Source organism: Arctopsyche grandis, chromosome 12 (assembly GCF_051622035.1).
Source record: "Arctopsyche grandis isolate Sample6627 chromosome 12, ASM5162203v2, whole genome shotgun sequence".
In the NCBI taxonomy this organism is placed as follows: domain Eukaryota; kingdom Metazoa; phylum Arthropoda; class Insecta; order Trichoptera; family Hydropsychidae; genus Arctopsyche; species Arctopsyche grandis.
The window spans coordinates 5594827-5617294 of record NC_135366.1 but is presented as its reverse complement, the minus strand read 5'-3'; the positions used below and the strand labels follow the sequence as shown (position 1 = coordinate 5617294).

The following is a 22468-nucleotide window of genomic DNA, read 5'->3' as shown; positions in this document are numbered from 1 at the left end:
CGCGCGGCCAGATCAAATGTGTGCAGTTGGATGGAGCATGCCACATCACGCAACTCACTGGTTGCCTAAGCAATGACCAGCGAGATCTGTTGCCAGCTTTCGGTCTGGTCTTGGTGATTTTATTGCTTGAGTGACCAGCACAGTCCCTTAAAGTGTATAGTGTTGTATCGAGGAGTGCCACACTCTCAGTCGCCGGCGACTACATAGTGAAGAAACTATGAATACATGTGACTGTATCTGTCACATGTTGAATACTCTTATAGGTATTAATGAGCGTATTCTTGGTTGTCCCTAGTTGAGAGACCAAGATTGACCATGAGTAACTACGCTTGGTCAAGTGCAAGTCACCCAATGTGACCCGGCTCTTATTACACATTTCCTTTCCCTATTTTATATTCAACACTATAAATACTATACAATATGTTCGAGAATGAAACTTACAAATGCGTCATAACATCAGCCCATCCTTGCATAAAACCTGGACTCCGTAGGAAGAAGAGGAATACTGCTAAAATGAATAGAAGACCGGCAGACTAAAACACAAATAAGTAAATAATATAGATAAATTGATAATTATTATTTATTAACATTCATTCAAAAATTTGCAAACCGTTTCATGCCACGTCACTGGTCCGAGTGCTTTGTATTGATCGTCTACGACTTTCTTTGCAATTTCAGCACCTTGTGTTCCAAGATTGACATCTTTAGCATCTTGACTGTTAGGTCTAAAATTGTATTTTAAATTAATAAACGATATACAATAGAAATATTAAGATTCACACTTAAATTAAAGAATATTTATATACCTGAAAAGCCCCATGTAAAGGACCTGGAGGATGACCCAAATGAATAGTTGCATCGTAATCATGGCAGGTACATTGTACAGCATCCATGATAAAAAGTCAACTTGAGGTGCTTTTGGGAATCGACTGAAATATTTAAACCAATGTTTAATTTTCAAATATACAACATTTTACAATTATTATATAAAAAACACTAATTACGCTTCAAATATTCCTTTATATGTTAAATTGGTAGCAGTTCCAACAACAGTTCCAATTCCACCTGTAAAAAAAAGCATTTATTAAAGTATTTACATCCAATAAAGATTGTTTTTAAGTGAAATAAAATCCATTAAATAAAATTACCGATTGATGAAGCGTAGGCAATGCTCAAAAAATAGCAAATGGTTGTTTTACTAGGAGTGAGAGGTCTATAAAATAAAATGAAAGATGTAACAGTGTAACTACAGACGTAAATAAATTGATTTAATTATAATTATGAGCATAATGATGATATCAATTGAAAAAAATATTATGTATGAGATGTTATTTGGTTATTACATACATTTGTACATCTGTATGACTGGAAAAAACAAACAGGAAAAATACTGAACTAGGTATACTGTATCATTAAACAATAACTAGGCAAATTGTAAATCAGAAATGTAATATGAATTTATTTACTCGTCATTCTCTTTAGCCTCTTCTTCCCCGCCTTGTTTACTAACACCATTTTCTTCAACATCTTTCTTCTTCTTTATATACATCTGTCCAAGCCCTTGCTGAAATTAAAGTTTAATACAGTTCAGTGTTTATTTCTCAAATTATATAGAAACTAAATCAAATATATTGGTTCAAATAAAAACCTGCTCAAGAACTTCAAGTACAGCCTCGGTAATCGGTACCATCATCGTGACAGCCGCTGCATTTGAAATCCACATAGAGATAAACATGGTGACAAACGTGAGCCCGAAATTTAATCTACAGAATGAAAATGGTAAATTATAGTAACTATATAATTAAAATTATAAAAACAATATTAACCGTTTGCCCGCGGCCGTCTTCTATGGAAGCTTTGGGCGACAAGTCTGTAGCGCGGCTGTCTTCCATAGAATTTCTGAACTTTGCACGGGATTTTGAGTCTTATATGCGCCTATTACAACTGTTTTAAGGTTCAAAATTGGTTTAATATATTACTGAGTTGAATGCCATCTATTCAATTTGCTTAAAATGAATATATACCAGTCAAAAATTAGTTTTTTGTGGAACCATACTGAAACCTTGTTTATGTGACGTCACGTCTTCATACAATTATGAAGAATGATTATTTGACAATTAATCCAAAACTACGAGGTATATTATATATTTTATTGTTTAAAATAATACTTTGTGTTAATTAACATATCTGGTTACTTGAGTAAATATTAAAATCTGTATTTAAGGTCGAAAACTCGATTGCCAAATTCGTGAAAAAGATGCCGCGTACAGGGCTTGTTCGCTATATTTATTTCCGCGGACAAAGGGTTATATAGTAAGAATATATTTTGCTATAAATCATATGAAATTCCCTTCTGGTTCAAAAGTCTAATCTGGGATAATCTGCACTAATCATACACTTTTTTCAATAAAAATATTCAAACAGTTTAAGATAACATACATATATACATACATATACGAGTATTTAATAGAAATAGGAAACTAAATTCAATAAGCTAATGATTAGATATGATACTCGTAGTTAACCATTTTATCAACAATCTGGAATACAATATACTACTATATTATTGTTCTAATGGTGTAACGATAGAAACTCAAAAACCGGAAACCGTTATAAAATATTTTTTGTCTTCTCTCAAATCAATTTACATTTTGAATTATGACTGATTATTTTTGTCATCGTACCTTCGATGAGAACACCCGACGATCTGTATGGTTTTCAGCGCCACTCTTTTGTGTAAATTGGAATGTTGTAAACCGGCTGCGATCATGAGACCGCCGATGAACATCATATTTGTGCCCTTCATGTACGACTGACACGTTTTCTCCGACTCTAAAATCCCCATCGTAGGGAACAAAACAACTGGTAACATCGAAGTTACCGGAAGTGGGAGAGCTTCCGTCACCCAATAAGTCGCCATCAATAATACTACATACATACATTTGAAATCCTAAAACATAAAAAAAATAGATGGTTATTGACAATTAATCGATGTTTCATGAATGGTCAAGATTGCACAATACTCACGGGTGTGTTCTTAATGATAGGAAGGGGCATTAATATGAAAGGTGTCAATACAACGACTACAGATTTCCAATACACTTTTAAAAATAGTTTAAATCTAGTGCTAAAAGGTAGTTCATGTACACTGAAAATAAATAAATATATATAGTAGTGACTATTTTCTTTTTCTTATTAAGAGTGGCAATTTATTAAATATAAAAAAGGATACTTACGGAGTATTAGCTATGTCAGTTGAAGCCATTTTGATAGAGGTATATCAAAATTATATTATTTTAAATTATATATATATATACAGATACATATGTATTTATGTATGCTATGTTATCTGAACATTTGCGTCGATGATATTTTGAGCTGCAACTTTGTCGTGAATGCACTGTAACAAAATAAATATAAATATTAGTAAACGTAATCTCTTAGTATATAGAAAAGTTGTTTTTTTAAGGTTATGTAATAGAAACATAAATAGTTTTCCTCTTTTAAAAGCAGTTATTTTGATGTATGTAGTTATTTATGTATTAAAACTAACTCATGTGAATATTTTTTTGACATTCTCAACCTCATAATTTTGACAATATAAAAAATCTAACTTATATAGAAACTTATCTAACATATTGTTACGTATACTAAAAAGAGCCGCCGGTTAAGTGCAATCGGATTAAGACACTGTGCAACCGTTATAATTGGTTTCAAGGACTATATCTAGACTCTAAGTGCATGTAGGCTAAGCAATGGCCGCTATTTGGTCCCTTCTCAGAAGTGACCTATACCGTGGTACCGAATGTCGTGGGAATACATATCCGAGTATGTGACCATAACAATAGGTAAACAAATCAGACGTCGAAGATGTCCTGAGAGACCTGCCCCTTATAAGGCGGTACTTAGGCGATATCAAGACATTCTGGACGGAGCACTGGCGGTGTGTGTATCTCCTTAATCATCAATAAATGCTGTGACACGACTTTGGCCTTTTACTAGGATCCTCCACCCACCCCTACGCAACAATATATAGAAAGATTGTATGTTCAATATTACATTGTTTTGTTTGTTAGACTTTCTTTCTTGTAATTCGACATTTTCAATCCATTATATGAGTATGGACAAGCAAAAATACTGAAAGTATATTTAGATTCGCCAATATCCGATATATATTGACTAAAGATACGTCTCACATGTCAATCGCCAATCGCTACCACAAACCAGAATCTGATATAATACTGAAAACTAATCCATAAACGATCCATAATGTACATACTTATCGGAAAAAATAATTGCTTTGTGTATGTATGTATGTAAAATGATCATTATAATTTAATAAGTAATTTAAACATTTATAAGTTAACCCCTAGTAAAATATGTTGAAAAAATTTATCGTATACGATTGAATATGTATCACATTGAATATAATTATATAACAAAAAGCTCAATTTAAATAAATTTCAATGGCCACTTTTACATAAGCATTGTATTATCTAGTTGTTATTCATTCCTGGGAAATAAAAAACACAATACTTTGATCAAAATATGAGACCTTTGTCATTTTCGAACACAATCGGCTAACTTTAACGGGAGTTTTTGCATATGGCATATTTAAACCGATTTAACACAATATATTTCACATGAAAAGTAAAAGCGACATCGAAAGTATACGGTGGATATGATAGATGTACTGTGGCAATAGTAATTAAACAAAATATAATATATACATGTACAATATAATGTAATATACTGTCTATTATAAACAGAATAAATATTAGGGTGTGGAATATAGCGTGAGAGTTGTCATAGTAATCAAGTGATAATAATCAACAGGACGCATTTACACATGTACGTGTATGGATAAAGGAAATCCTTAGTTATTACCGAGCAGAGTAAGATTATGGTATGGTGACCGTCAAACAGGTTCATAAATAGATACTTCACTCAAGAAAAGAAAATAAACGGTGACATTATTTGCTATATAAACAAAGTAATGTTTGTAATATGAGGATGATCACATGTAAATTGCATCCACGCAGATGCATGCTTTTTAAACAGGCAGATCAACTCAAAGGTTGTTGTTTAATTAACAATAAAGTAAATGTGGGCAATCCGAGCATAACCGACGTGTCCGTTTCAAAACAAATCACACCAAAGACAATTCACAACCAATTATATAATGATTGCATAGGGACAACTGCAGCTCGGTGCATACGGTGAATTATTGTCGCATTGCAATTGATGCAATCAGAATTGATTCCAAAACAAATCAATTAAAATATTCAAATCACAATAAATATACGGAGAAAGAATTTCAAATTGTTAATATTATAAAAGACTACATTCGGTGTGAAATTTTAACGTTGTTTTTCCTATAAGCTTGTCAACTCTGTTAATGAAAATCTCCATCTAATTTTATAATCCATCTGTAGTAATGTAGAATGAGCATAAAAAATAAAATAATGCCTCAATCCTATTAAATTATAATGAAGAAAACGACCTTTATTTTTATTTTAGGGGGAGGGGGTAAAACACAATCGCACGCCCCCCCTCCAAGCGTTTTTTTTAATAAAAAAAATTATAAGCTTTTTTCGTTCGTAAAATTCGCGGAAAATTAGGGTTAGTAAACATAAATATAAGGTAATTATTTTTAGGCACATTTAAAAAAAAATATTTATACAGGTAATTCATAAGATTAAATTGTTGATTGCAATAATCGATTTTTCGGACCAAATTATCAAATTAATTTTGGTATTTTTTCAAAAAAAAATTACGTCTGTGGTGTTATAATACGGTTTTCTTGTCTATTTAAGAAAATAAATAAAATTATGTATGAAATTCAAAGAGCAAAGAATTCATTGACGATAGTTTGATATATATAGATATAATTCTCATAATTATATATTATTTTTTAAATTTAGAGGGGGCTGACGCTCCCTACAACTCCCCCCCCCCCCCCTTCCTGACTACAGGCGTGATAACTATCATTGAGGTTTCAAACGTATTTTATAACCGCAAAAGAAAATAATTCGAAAGTTCGAAAGCCTTTATCGGTAGACCAAAAAGATTTAAAATTTTATTTATTTCGGATAAATAAATATAATCTAATTTTAAATGACGTCCAGAAAATCCAACTCACAATATGTTGAATGAAAAATATACAGTATATTATAAATTAATAATAAATACCTAATATAATATTACAACTGAAATCACAACTATTCAGATTTATTATTTCTCTTCGACACTAACGATTTCAATCAACATTTATCTTACCGTCAATCAATGTCACTCTTGATGGACTGTGTCTTCTTCGCAAACCACGCAAAATCTTTATTTTCGATATATTTGTGACAATACTTCTAAATATATTCGAAACCAAATGGAAAGGTACGCTTCGACCAGCAGACTAAAATATTATGAAAAGGACAAGCAAGGACAAAAGTTGAGGAGACTGCGCATGACGAATTTTCAACATAACAAAGATGCACCAGTCGGTCAACAAACTCATTCAGACCGATCAAAAACCAGATTCCGGTCCAGACGAGACGAATTGCATCACCAATTATGTATCAAGAGAATATGTGCATCAAGTATTATATGTACATGTAATAAACTTCGACTTATACAACCAAAACCTCAACTGATTTTTTAAATTAAAATGCGAATAAAAGCATTTGTTTTAAGCCTTTATATGCATATATAACTTCAGCTCCTTTTAAAAACAGTTATATTATAACAGTTATATTATAATATCAAGTCAATATACATATGCATGTAGGTCAAACTTGAAAATTATCGAGCTGTGTTTTATACTTAGACATAACACAATACTGAAGATATTTTTAACGGATAATATGTACCTATACATTTTACAGTGACTTTAAATGACTTTACATAGACAGGCAATATTGCAATGTACTTTTCCGAACATAGTTAACTTTAACATTGTCTGCTTAATCCACTGTATGAGTGCATTCGTGGGTGAACAATAGCGATCCCGGATTAGGCTAACGGGACACAGTGAGTGCCTGAATAAAGGATACGCTGGAGTTCTCATAGACTCGAGCGAGTGCGTGGGTATACAATGTACTCACCACGGTATACCATTACGTGCCAAGACAATAGATATATGAACAGATCGAGGACGCTATGGTGTGCAACTTGTCCTTTATAAGGAGGTACACACAGAAGATCAGATTATTATGGTGGATCCGTGTGGACCTCTTGAATCGTTGAATAAATTCTGTAAAGCGACTTTGGCCTTTCATTTGGATCCTGAACCCACCCCTACGCATCAATATTGTTTACGTAATTTGCATACCTTTGATCTACATAGAAGCATTATAGATTCGCATTATTAATTAATTAATTAATCGCTAAGTTTTTAGTTTATCAGCCTATCGAATTCTTGCTGCGTTAAATACCCACTCTCAAACAAAATTTCATCAGTTCTATTTATTCAATGTATTTATGTGGGTGATAAGGATTGCACTACCTTTTTTATCGTTTTAATAAATATTTGAAGCATTGGTGTAAGTCAATTCCTGAAATTACTTAAGTATATTTTTAAACGTATGTTGCCTGGTAAAAATGTTCTATTTTAAAATGCGGCCCTTTCATCTAAGAGGATTATCGAACAAATGGCGCCATTGTTTAAGACATTGGAAAGATTTTCGTTTGTAGATTATTCGTAAGTAACCAGATATGTATGCAGTTTGAATGGTCGATGGTTAATAGAGGGGTTACACGACAATTGGTTCAAGTCCAGAAGGTTCAACGACAAAATGTACCCGAAAATTAGTGCACTGACAAAATGTACCCGGGACAAAATGTCCACGGAAATAATGTTCAAGCGACAAAATTTTCAAAAATCCTGTCATTTATACTAATTTAATAACGTCCGCGTACATTTTGTCGTTGAACCTTTTGGACTTGAACCAATTGTCGCGTCCCCTAATAGAGGTGCGTCAAGTCGAAGAAGAAGAGATGAAGTTACTAAATCAAGGAAACAATATACATACATAGTTGCATCTGCGACCAAATGAGAAGATAGTGAATAGATGAGTGGAGTTGTTACAATGGGTATACTCATTCATCAAATCGTCGACCATAATGAAAATGACATACCTATTTTATAATAGGTAGGTAGGTATGTTAATTGAGAAAAAAATAATCAGCTTTGACTATGACTATCAGAAGACTGGTATAAATACAATTGTATATAATTTGTATATTAACAAGACCACTATCCCAATTAGTTTCATCAAATTCTAGAATATGGATAAATACGAAATACAAGCAGGAGACAATGAAGAGGATAAAAGTACAATATAACAACTGCAGCGCGTCGCAGATGTTTGTAGAACGGCACGTGCCTCACTTTGAGGACATTCTCAGGATGAGAGCGGCCTCCCTACGTCGTCGTGTATTTGTATCGAAAAATTGTTTTCTTGCTGCTGCATCTTCTCTGTATGTTCGGTGGATGGAGCCGACCGCCATAAATTAACTTTCTTCTTATTTTTATACATTTAAACGCAATTTATTTATTTATTTAAGTTTAAGTTTGTACCATTTCGGCATTAGTGTCCTTAATGCGCCACAATGGTCGAAAAAATACAGAGAGATGAGAAAAATAAAAATATATACATGCATATATGTATGTACATATACACAGACATCATATATAAATAAAATAATATTATTATTATATTTATATACTCCTTAAGTGAGCAGTCAGAAGTAATTAATTGCCACAAACCGGGTTGACACGATGCGAGTAGCTTGGATCAAATAGTTTGGACGAGTAACTTGGACGTCCAAAACGTTCAAAAGCTCTTGGATCACCTGTTGCTACGCTGCGAGTAATGTCTGTGTAAGTTACTCGCATCGTATCAACCCGATATAACGTCCAAGTTACTTGGCCCAAGCTACTCGCACCGTGTCAACCCGGTATTATTAGCTTCTGGAATTGGATTAATTTGATCAGAAATAATTTTGTTAATGCAGATTCACTACCTTGAGTCTATACGCTCTGGGTATATGGTGATTGATTGAGGATGGGCTACATTGCGAAATATCAAATTACCGGATATTAATCATCTTTTCAACATAAAACAAGGACAAAGATATAATAAAAGCCGAGCCATTTATGTGTATGATGATATGGTAGATATTTAGGCAAAGATTTCCAACAAGGTATAATTTAAATAAAGACATAATTCAAATGCAGTTTGACGTATCAGACTCTCCCCACGTACACACCTCCGGATGTGCGGAATATTGCACAAAACTCGAGATAAATTTTTGACGTCAAAACGTCCGAAATGGAGGAGAAGGTCGAGTCGATGACGTCTGCAGAAGATGAACCAGCTGAAAATAACCACACCTAAGCTGAAGTCAAATAAACACCATCACTGTTCACAGTCGAGCTAACGAGTTACACACATGAGCCCAGAAAAATATTGACCGAGAACTGATTAGACAAAACTGGGCCAAAATTTGGACAATAAACCCAAAATTATTTTTACGAACATCATCTCCCCTCCTATCTGCACGAGTGATGATCTGCAACATCTTCAAATTTCCAAAGAAAAAAAAAACCAATTAAAAATATTAAGCGTTACCAACGATTTCTGCGACCCACATAAATGTAACGGTTTACATATGTACTTTTACCAGTGATGTTCAAGTGATCTTGTTGATCCATCATTTTCTCGAACCTTACATAGCCAACAGTATGGCTCGGTTTATGTTTAGCACCGAGAGGTTACCGGGTTCGATCCCGTGCTAATCTTTCAGACTTACATAGATATCTGTGAATCCAAGTAGATCGTTCAGAGTTTGCCAATTTAACTGATTTCATTGTTGATGAACGGTTCCTCAATCAAATTGACAAAAACCATCCTACCTGCTATGTCACAAATATCTGAATTTGATTTATGTACAATATGTAAAAATTTATATACAAGTCTAAATATGTACATTGATGTATCTATGGATTAATTAAATGTTAATTTCGTGTTCTTCAGCCTCTGGAAATACAGCGATTTATGTAATAAAAAATGCTGCAATGTTTGTAATATAATTGTCTAGGGAGGCGCATTGGGATTTACCTGTTAGGCCTTCCTGGTATATATCTATGTAAAATAAAATAAAATCAAGGCATTCAGTTTAACTTGACCTATAGACAAAAAGTTTAGAAGATCGAGTCAATTATAAACAAGATTGCTAAATATCTAGTGTAACGTGAAATAAAATAATGACATGGCAGTCGTGATATGACTACTATTAACAATCATTGGTTATTTAACGTGAATAGATTGAATTTTAATTTGCTTCCAAATTTGGTATCGACGAACGGTTCATATCTATACTGTGTCTAATCATACCTATATATGTATATTTTCATTCAGGAGTAGGTACTAGTTGGAGTCTATACTGAAACCACAATCAAGAAATCGTTTACACAGGAATGTGGTCTCTCCGGCTTAGAATTGTCGTAAAGTATTACACGTGGGATTTAATATCGGTGGTAATTGCATAGTTTCTTCCTCTCAAGTCTACCCTGGAAGTCGTTGCTTTCCAATTACTCTCTGATATGCAATGATTTGTATCGTCAAAGTCATTGAACGCTAGCTTTGGTTTCACAATCAACAAATTTTTATCTTATATGTAACTATATATGTGTTAAGGCGCAGACACAGAGAAGTACGCGGCACGTGTTTTTTTAAAGATAGTTTTGCACATGTAAAAAAACGATAACACGACTGATCTATGCTATGGCACCCGGGCCAAAAATCATGCCCAGGAGTGTTTTTGATGATATTTTTATACTAGTTTGGCAGTGATCGATAACGGTGATTCCCATATTTGAAGGAACGTAGGAGAACTTGTCGAAATAATAAGACCGTACGAATAAACATTGATCTGAAGAAATGCCCTTCCCAGCTGGAAACCACGAGCATCTGGTTGCGCCTTTAGGGTAAAACGCATCAAATCAGGTCCCAAAACTTTTTATATACCAAAAATAAAGAAGAATTTAGCTAACTGCTTCGAATGGGTTTATTTCTACTCATATTCGTATCTTATTTTCGTTAACAAAAAAGAGATTGAGGTCCTAGCGCCTTGCCAAGATTTTTATTTTTATTGTGAACTTGCTATTTCTGAAACTTGATATCACAAGTATTTTAAGAGATTATATACATACATACTTCTCTCGACCTTTTCTGGGTCTATGAAATTTTTAAAAATCCACAATTTCAGTTGTATCCTTAATCCTTGGATCTAAAAATGCATATAAGACTTTCAATTTTATATACAGAAGAGTTCCAAAATTTTAAAATGTTGATCTATGAATGTATCTATATGTTACAGTTAAAGTTATAGTTGGAAGTATTTTCAGTTGAAATATATTTCGACTAGTTTGAATATATTCCGACTAACCCACCTAAGTTGATTCATACGGAGAATTATGAATATTCCAACTGGCCAAAATATATTACAACTGAAAATACAGTTCAATTATACATTGGTGCCAGGTTAGATGGAGAGGTTAGGTTTTCGTGAAAACGTCACTCGAATGTCAAAACTCGGTTCGGTGATTATTGGTCACAAAGCGCTCGCCCAAAAGTCACTAAATCTCTATAACGGAACATCTGGCAGCCGAAAAGTCCATCATACTAACGATTACTGTCACACTAACGAGAACTCGAGTACCAAATATTCCGTATTCACGATTTTCATGGCAAAAGCTGTCTTTTGAACGATCGCAATGTGACTAATAATCCAACTACCCAAAACTCAACTGTTATATTACAACTGGTGCACATTATCGAAAGTGGATTTGCGCTTGTAGAGATATAATTTACTAGTTGCATTATATTCGAATATGAATGACCTAAAACTCCAGTTGAAATATATTACAACTAAAAATACATTTCGACTGAAACATACATATAAGAATATGAAAAAAAATCTTCTCGGGTTATTAAAACTAAAAACTGTGCAATATTTATCTCGGTATTCAAATTCTTCGATTGTTAGTGATCGAAATCAGCAATGAATATATTGTTTGATCAGTGTCTTCCAGCTGTTCACATTCTATGTAATATTATATTAATAAGTACAGGTTCTCGATTGAAAACTTGCACACAGTTTAATGTACGTACAATTAACTTTGAAAACCAATTTGGAGTTGAACCAATCAGTTCATTATTATCACTCTAATCAAGCAATCAATTATGTACTTTTGTTTATCTGTCATTATCGTTTTTGACCGATAATTATCCGCATCGCAGCATTATATGTACCTATACATACAAACACATATCGAAAGTAAGAATGAAATAACCCTTGACGACACTTTTGCATAATCCTCTATATCTTTATGTATCCAATGATAAAATATCGCACTCCAAAAAGATCGTTCAATATTGGATTGACATGTCGTAAGTGTTGAATCTCGAATGAGAATCAAGTTATAAATATAATAACTGCAGCACCAAAGTTCACCAATTCAGTTATCAACCTATGTATGTATGTATGTATGTAGGTTTGAATACAAACATAACATCCAAAACAATATAAACAAAATACACATAAACCAATATTCTAATCTGTCATCATCGTTAATCTGATATATTATGTATGATAATCGTTTTCAGACAGTTAAAAAAATATATTATTATTAGTCACCGGAGCCTGAGGGGGCCGTGTATTGTTCAAAGGTTGTAAATGCATTGTTAAAGGTTTGCCGAACAATGGATAGCACTGTGACTATCCTACCTCTAATTATTATTTTATTTTATTCAACCAATCAATCAATCTATGTATGTATGTACACTGGTCATTACTAGAGTACGGATAGCCAAGGTGCCGCACATTGTTCAATTGTTGTAAATGCTTTGTAGTATTTATTAGTAAAAGGTTCGGCAAACATTTAACAGTGCATTTACAACATTTGAACAATGAACGGCACCTTGGTTATCCGGGCTTTAGTCATTACAGATCGCTCCAATGCGATTAGTGTACTATACAGGTAAAGAAACACACCAAATTATATATTATTACATAATTGGAAATTGTACCTGACATCTATGTTCAAACATAGCAAAGTGTATTGCAAACATCTTATACATACAATACGATCAACAAACATTTATACAACAATACGATTTTTTATACAAAAATCATCCACAGAGACATCTATGGAGAGAAACCCGGCGAATTTTGAAATATAATATAAATTGCGAGAGAAATGGGGAGGGAAAGCCAATTTTGCAGGAATCGTTTCAATGAAAATCAGAAAAATTGGCAAACTCTGACAGGAATCGACCGACCTGGTCACAAACCAAGGTCTGGTCAGCAGCAAGCAGTGTGTCTCGAACTCATAACCACACTGACCATAGCAAGATATGCTAACCACTAAGTGCTGGTTAATTCCAAGAATTAAATATAAAGTAGATTTATGTATGTACATACATACAGTGAGTTTTACTTTTGAATCTTTTTCAACCGGTGCCATGCAGAATCCAAGAAAAATGCTTTATGGAATCTATAATACTTCCAAGAAGTACAGTGGACAGCAGACCAGGCAGTAGTGTGTAAGTAACTTGGCAGGCCCAAATTTTAGTTACTGACTAATTAGCATATGTAGAAGACATTTTCAAAAGACAGAATAAGCAAGTAAATAATGCTGACCGACACTGGATTTGACTCCCTTGGATCATAACAAAAGTATATATTTGATTAGAAGCAGTGGCGGAATATATACCCTAGACTGCTGCAGACCAGTCAGTAGCAAGTACATACATATGTAGCTTGGCAGGCCCAAATTTTAGTGGCTAACTAACTAATATTTACGACACTTGTACAAGACGGAAGAGGCGAATAAATAGCACCGACCGACACTGGAGATGAATCCGTTAGCTCATAATCTTATTATACCAAAGGAAAAATTTTGATTACAAAACAGTGGTGGCTCGTGGAAATATGTTTTCGCAAAAATATGAGTACATACCCTGGACAGCAGACCGGACAGTAGCAAGTAGCTTGGCAGGCCCAAATTGTAGCGGTTAATTAACTAATATTTACGACACTTGTACAAAACGGAAGAGGCGAATAAATAACACCGGCCGACACTGGAGATGAATCCGTTGGATCATAATATTATTATATCAATGGATACATTTGATTAGAAGCAATGGCGGCTTTTTGAAATATGTACATAATTTCGTCACAAAAAACGGCTCAGTTGGAGTGCTGCAGTACCGCACTCCTTATATACGAGCCGTGTCTGATGTACATACATATTTATTTATTTTAAGAAATAGCTCAATTACTCATTTACAACAATAATAATAGACTATAAACTAATAATTAAACTATACATAACAGTTATCCATATGGAGGTGTTCTTTTAGGGCTACTAGGAATCTGTCAATATTATTTATTTTTATAATTTCATCTGGTAGCTTATTGTAATTAACAACACCTTTTTATACTATATTTTTCCTTTTTTTTTACTTAATTCTAAATTTTACTACTAACTTATTACTACCCCTAGTACCATATTTATGTAAATCTAATCACTCTTACAAAATACTCATTTAACTTATAAATTAAGAGCAACATACATACTTTCAATGCATCACAACATTCATCCATATTTTATTTTATTATAAAATGTGGATATATACCAAGAAGGTCTAACAGGTAGACCCCAATGCGCCTTCCTAGACAATTATATTTCAAACATTGCACAATTTTTATTACATAAATCGCTGTATTTCAAGAGGCTGAAGAACACGAAATGAACAACTAATTAATAAATTAATTAATCCATAGAGACATCGATGGATTTAGACTTGTACATCATTTTTACATATTGTACGTAAATCAAATTCAGATATTTGTGACATCGGGTAGGATGATTTTTTCAACAATGAAATCAGATAAATTGGCAAACTTTGATGGGAAACGGTCGACTTGGAGTCACAAATATCCAAGTCTGACCAGCAGTATTAAAGATTAGCACGGGATCTAACCCGGTAACAATATATATATGGAGAAAACTGATGCAGCTTATATGTATGTACATATATATGTACATATGTAAATCCGATAAGCAAGAAACGTTTCGAATGAACCGTAATGTTGAAGGATTCGCCTTTTTTAATGAATGGACGGCTTAAGACAATATTTCCGTAAATGATGACGTCATTGAAATTCGTTCGTAACGGAAATCATGTGATGTCTATTTCAGAACTGCACATCCGGATGCGTGTGGCTCTTACGTCAAAATAAAAATCCGCATTTTCAGGCACGCGCAGACAAAAAAAAACTTCAGCCAACGCCTCTGGCAGTTCCACAAAGCTGAAAATGAACATTTGACATTTGGTAATAATTCACTAAAATAACAAGCACGTACAAATATTTCTGAAATACATTTCAAATGGATCTATTTTTTTTATTCGGCGATCATGCGATTCACTGCTCACGTAGTAAGAATTTAAATATTCACGTTTTCCACCTTCTTCGGCATTCACAAATTTGAGTAATCGATATTTTACACTACTGACGTAGTATTTTTTGCATGTTTTGGAGGCTCCACGTTGAGTTTATTTGTTTTTGATAGAACGAACTGCCACATTTTAAGCCCAACAGCTGATATGTGAGTTATCCAAAAGATTTATGAAAGATAGCGTATCGTCATAGTCATCAAACTGTGTATTAGCTCTAGATAAAAATCTCAATATGTATACATACGATAGAAAATTAATAACAATATACTTAAATCATGATTGCCTGAAGATATTATTAATACAAAAATACAGCATTCTTCCCATTTACCGGTAGGTGAAGTAACCGGGTTAATAATGTTCGCGAACGATACAAGATACAAGCCATTGTAAATGAAAGTTGTATAGTTGGATTTTATAGGCAATTAAGTAATCGAGGAAATAAATATTCAAACTGGGCTACAGAATCATAATATAATATCGTATATTGAATGAAGTCTACAATACATTTCAACCGTTCTCTACTCTCAACACTTATTCATCTATGTAACTCTACATATTGTTGTTCAGTAGGAGTGGGTTTAGGATCCAAATGATAGGCCAAAGTCGCTATTCAACGATTCGGGAAGTCCACACGGAACCGCCGCTCACTCCAGAATATCTGACCTATCGTGTGTACCTCAGTTTAAAGGATAGGTTGAAAAGCACAGCCTCTGAGAACCGTTAGCGTGACTATTGTCTGGACGGTTACACGACAATTGGCGCAAGTCCAAAAGGTTCAACGACAAAATGTACCCAAAAATTAGTGCATTGACAAAATGTTCACGCGACAAAATGTACCCGCGAAAAAAAGGCCACGGAAATAATGTTCACGCGACAAAATGTACCCGCGAAAAAAAGGCCACGGAAATAATGTTCACGCGACAAAATGTACCCGCGAAAAAAAGGCCACGGAAATAATGTTCAAGCGACAAAATGTTCAAAAATCCTAAATTTTCCTATTTTAATGGAAAAAGTAACTTTTTATTTTATTATATGTTATACATATATCTATCGATGTATATGGTACTTTTTATCGTATAGATCGCGGATGTTACGCCCGCGATGTATACGATAAAAAGTAAATTATTCATTTGAAATAAAAACAATTTTGGAGACGGTTGAGAAGCCCTGCCATATGACATTCGCTTAAAATGTAATTGTTCAATTTAAATAAGAATATGTTGGTGCGGTTGAGAATACCTGTAATTTATACTAATTTAATAACTTAATTTTCGGGTACATTTTGTCGTTGAACCTTTTGGACTTGCTCCAATTGTCGCGTCTCCTGTCTGGACACCCTGGCGTATACATATGTATATTGTTTACCCCCGAACTCAACCAGGTATGTGAGAACTCCAGCGTGTCCATTGTCTGGGCACTTAACGGGTCCCGTTAGCCTAATCCGGGGTCTACGCACGAATTTCATTAGGTCTGGACGTCCTCTCTCATGCTATCACGTATGTACCTATACACATAACGTAAGCGCAACACCTTGCTGTCTTCTACATTCTCTCGGATACCATTCAAATACAAACTCTTCCATATTCCACCGCATCTTATCTAATTAAATGGATGAAAAATTACCACCTCGAACTAAGAGTCAGGAGTTATAAATAAAAAAGGAGGTGAGGACGCTGAATTTTCTACATTTTGATATTCTAAATTCGAATATTCAGCGTCTGTGCCTACATTCAGTACTAGTTCTACTGATTTACATATGAACCAGTACTGATTGTAGGCAAATGAATGAATTTCCCTGTTTTTATCGCACAGCATTACTTCCTTGTGTAAGCGCAACACCTTGCATTACACACCGAGTCTCCTACCAAGTAATGGCAAAAACACACTGAAGGGAACGGTACGGCACGGTGTTCCCAGTTCATGGTTAATTCGTACGACCTTATTATTTCGACAAGTTTCTCCTACATTTCTTCAAATATGGGAATCACTGTCAAGCATATGTCAATACAAGATTAAATATCACCGAAAACCCTCCAGGGGGGTGTTTTTTTGGGACTGCGTGCCTCAGGAATGGTTATGCGTACCTGCGTTTTTTTTTCATATGCAAAAGTATCTTAAAACAACGTGCTTAAGCTGTATGACAATAGCAGGAAGATTTCTACGGCACGCCACTGAATTACATATGTACATTAAGTTTCCGTTCGTTACCACACACATCACTATGGCGAAAACACACAGCGATGAACGGCACATCGTGTACATGACTCCCCGCTGTAGGTGGTCTCCTACATTTCTTCAAATATGGGATACACCGCTATCGATCACGGTCAAGTAAGGATAAATACAAGGATACAATTTTACCGAAAACACCCCTAGAGGGTTATTTTGGGTCGGGGCGTTCTATTAATATGTGCAAGGCTAAGAGTATCTAAAAAAAACCACGTGTCACGTGCACCGCTGTGTGTTTTCGCCGAAGTACATGAAATAAGATATTATATATTTTTTAAACTATATTTTTAGATACGTTTGCAAAACGTAAACATATTAAAAGATTACCAACATTGATAATTCCCATATTGATCGTGATGAGAATCAAGATAATAAAAAGATATACACGGTCGTTCAAATCAAACAAACGTTTTAAGTACTAGAATTGCACAAAAACAATCGAGAAAAACCCAGCATCGACGGTGGAAACTTTAAAAAAAGAAAATTGGCCATGGTCATTACTAGTAAGAGGAAAACAATCGAGACGACTAGTAGTGAATGGTTCCAGTAGATTATTTGGGTACACCAGGTGGTGCGTTGAGGTGTTTTTCATGGATGAATTTAGTTTCTATTTTTGAAAGTCACGCATAGGAAATAGAGGCGTGGGTTACATAAGAATCGATTCGTGCCCTTCGTCTTCGCAATGACCCAAATGCACGCACCCGAGTTATTTTAGGTCACAAGTTCAGCATGAGATCGATCGACATTCGAAATTCCCGAAAATGGGCGATATTGCGTGACCTGTGACTTTTTTGCCTCGCTGGAGTACGATAGCGGCGAAGTTTGATCGTGCTTGTTTAGTCTAGTTACTATCTGTAATTGAACTTAGTAATAAATGTAATAAATAGTTTTAAAACTAAAATAACGACAATTAAAAAAAAATCATTTATGGAGGACGTTCCCCCAAAGTATCACAGTAACGTCACAAATACAAAATCTAATGCAAATATTTGGCGTGTAGCAAGTCAGATAAAAGATGGAATTGTTGAGATAAAAAAATACAAAAGAGTTCCTTCTTCAATCAGTGACAACATCTTCAACATAAGGAACCGAATATATCATTTGTCATATCGTAAGCAAAGCCAGAGTTCACACGTCAGCGTATTCAGATTCATCATTAATTCAAATGTTTCGAATAATTTTTAGTGTTTATAATAAGAGTTTCACACGACGGGAAACTCATTTTGATACAAAAAAAAATCTTAGGTACTATATGAAGAAGAAAAATACTATAATCATCAGCAAGATATTTGTTTTTCAAGTGATCAAAGTCCGTAATACATACGTATGTACATAGATGAGAGTATGGACCACGGAATCAAAGTGACGATCTCCATTTTCTATAGCATATTATCCGTGATTAATTCTCCGGATACTCTTAATATTGCCGCGAGTTTAACTCACTCAATCATATAATAAAGTAGAGCAATTGATCTAACGGATTGTTTACGAATGAACATTAAAAGTACATAGAGGTCAATATTTTTAAGCACCAATTTGTCAAATTGGAATCAGATTAAGAGAGAACCATCTAGCAACTAATATGAAAGGTTAAAAAAACCTGAGGGGTAAGGTCAGAGTTAAAGTTTCAGAAAAACTCACTCAGTGACGCTCAATGTTGAATTCAAATATTCAATACATACTTACATATGAACATAGAACTAAGAAATAACAAATGTCCGCGCTATCGTTTTTAGTGAGAAGAAATTTTTGTCAGCTTTAACCATTTCCCCCGCGGATGACCGCTATAGACGTCATGCGTAAAATGACGGTAGCGCGAATGACGTGATTCACTGTGTAAACAAAATACTGCAAGCGTAATTCGCTATTTAAAAAATGGTTAAGGATATTACTTGGGATCGGATAGTCGTTAGCAGAGATCGGCAGACAAGTTGCTTTTGCCTAAAAAAAAATGGTTCACTATTGACGAATACTATTGTCAGCCTTTTTAACTAACCTCATCTTAGCTTGTTTTGCTCTCTTGCTTTGTAGGACATATGTATAGTGAACCATTTTTTGTGGGCACAAGCAACTTGTCCGCCGATGTATGGTCATTTGGGGCAATCCCAAAATACAATGCACGTTCCAACAATAAAAAAAAAAAGATTTTCAACGAAATAAACAATAGCCATAACGGCAAAACCACATTGCCCTAATCAGCCTCCACTGTTTAAATAAAAAAATCGAAATATTATATTTTGCAGTATCTCCTCGATTTACAGATCAAATAAAAATGTGATGCCAAAACGTTTAGTCATAGAATTTTGACAACCAAAAATGAAAACAGATGATACACTGACATACACAGCTGATGAGACAACTACGCTACACTGACATTGACAGTTTCAGCAGGCAAATTTCTACAGCTGTCAATTTAGAAAACACAACAAATTTAAATCAAAACTACCAGCTGATTTTTAAACACATGCTATGTTATAATTTAGGTACGAGTGACATATTTATTTATATATATGTACATACATATGTATGTAGAATTAAATTTGTGAAAGGACACGTGGCAAAGGTGTTCAATGGACGATCGTTCAGCGCTTTAAACTATGTATGTTTGTATGAAAACTAAGGGCGAAATCACACTGGAAGGAACGCGGAACATGGATATTTAGATACTTTTAAACATGCGAAAAGAATTTGGCATGCCTTGCACATATTTATAGCACGCCCAGCACACACCGTCCCAAAATCACCCTCTGGAGTGTTTTCGTCAAAATTTTATCCTTGCTTGACAGTGATCATATTTGAAGAAATGTAGGAGAACCCCCACAGCGGGGAGCCAAGCACACGACGTGCCGTTCTTCCCTGTGTGATTTCGACCTAAGTCCTATGTACATGTATACCGGGCGATCATATTGCACAAACTCAAAATTAGCGTATCTATAATCAATCGATTGATGGTTTGAGTCCAGATTACTTCAAGATTATGTATGTATATCAATGGATACGAACTTCCATGACATTCGTTCTATAAACAATACACATAGATTTCAACAAGAAATACGATTAAACTTAGTATAATGTTAAAATTATGTATTACAACAAAGCTCATATCTCAACGAATAAGCATAGGAGTATTTAGGACACTCACTTGTACAGATAATTGTGGGGTACATGATAAATATACATATGTACATACGTATAGCAGCATGCATTTGCTCAATGAACGCATGAACCCTGACACCATGGTCCATAGTTCTCTTCAAGAATTAAAATACCCACGAGATGAACAAACACTTGCAGTAAAAAGTGAGCATCGTTCAAGTGGAATACGCTACGGGCAAATGCATCACTTTTCAATTGTAGAATTACTATCAAAAAAATAAGTACCATTATGTAACCACACGCCATCCAATAGTTGGGTTTAATCTTATCTCTACTGTGATGATACACGCTGCATACTCTTCGGTAAACATTATAATTAGATACTACTCCTACAACGATTCAATTAGAATAGTAATTAAAAAAAATAGTTAGTCTGTGTATATTATGCAACGTGTCGAGTGCCTCACATTGTATTCAAACAACAATACAGCTGACAATATCGAATCGATTTTGTTCCACTGGAATTACATACATTTTTTGACAATGAATTAATGAGATCGTCTACATGTACATGTTGCCAGGACGTACTCGAAATTTCAAGGTAAAATGATAACGATGGCAAAAATTGTTTTCGCTAATATTAATAGATATACATATTTGCGAAGCAGAATGCTAGCTTGATAATTTGTTTCGAGTGATTGTGGTGTCCGGTGAATTGATCGGTTATGGTTGACCGACAGACAGTTGACAGTTGATCGCCACAAATTCGGTCCGAATTTGGAACATAAAATCGAATAAGATAATTTCGCAGCGTAACTTAAAAGTAAACCAGAAGTTAAAAAAGTCACAAAATTGTATAGGTGTAAGCGGGTTGAAAATTGATTGCAAGATTCTAAGTAACATCAAATAAATGAATAAAAAAACCTCGTAAGAAGTAAAACAAATATATTCTTATAGAGATATACGTTTATTGACACTTGCCACTGACGTACATATTATATAAGCGGCGTGCCGTGAAAATAGGGAAAAAATATTTTTAATCTTTGAATTTTATGAGTATAATTTTTCATTATTTTGCTAAGTAGAGTAGATTTCTTAACAGGGCGTCATTCCAACTTTTCCCAGGGGGGGGGCAACATTTTTGACTAGTTAAGAATGACTTTCTAGGGAGGGGTGTATTATATTAAAAAAAATGAGTGTATATAAAGTACAAAATAAGTCTTCTGAAAATCTTTCAAAGCAAGACAAACAACAAAACAAAATATATTTGGGAGTTAACATTTTTTTTCTGGGAAAAATCGACCTGGCATTGTTCTAAAGAATTTCAATATTTTATTTTTGTTGGTTTAGTATAATAATTCAAATTCATAATAGTACATAAAACAACGTGGATAGTCCCGTTCAAATCTAGGGGGGGGGGGGGGCTGCTCACCCCCCCTTCCCAAATGACGCCCCTGTTTCTAAATAACATCTTGTTTATCTGCAAAACTTAATCTTCTGAATGATTTGTCGAACAATCGATCGAGAATATAACATTCAAAGCATCATTATTTGTTTTCGCAGTGATTTGTTATAAGGGAATCGTTTCATGGGCCGGGTCCATTGCCATGGCCAGT

General features: G+C 34.3%; 1 protein-coding gene and 1 long non-coding RNA gene across 3 annotated transcripts in view; both read right to left on the bottom strand.

Annotated features, from left to right (window-relative positions):
• The window catches only part of LOC143920049 (uncharacterized), a 422197-nt gene that overhangs the window by 158234 nt on the left and 241495 nt on the right, over positions 1-22468 (bottom strand). The gene's annotated exons all lie outside the window — the stretch shown is intronic.
• The window catches only part of Indy (tricarboxylate transporter protein I'm not dead yet), a 39451-nt gene that overhangs the window by 4704 nt on the left and 12279 nt on the right, over positions 1-22468 (bottom strand). For both annotated transcript variants that reach the window (XM_077442687.1, XM_077442688.1), the window contains exons 2-11: positions 3237-3400; positions 3028-3148; positions 2685-2950; positions 1649-1763; positions 1467-1564; positions 1149-1213; positions 1005-1065; positions 807-929; positions 611-725; positions 442-533 (exon numbers count right to left, since the gene is read on the bottom strand). In XM_077442687.1, the coding sequence (XP_077298813.1) occupies positions 442-533; positions 611-725; positions 807-929; positions 1005-1065; positions 1149-1213; positions 1467-1564; positions 1649-1763; positions 2685-2950; positions 3028-3148; positions 3237-3265 (1085 nt within the window). In that variant the 5' untranslated portion in view covers positions 3266-3400. The remainder of the gene's footprint in view (positions 1-441; positions 534-610; positions 726-806; positions 930-1004; positions 1066-1148; positions 1214-1466; positions 1565-1648; positions 1764-2684; positions 2951-3027; positions 3149-3236; positions 3401-22468) is intronic.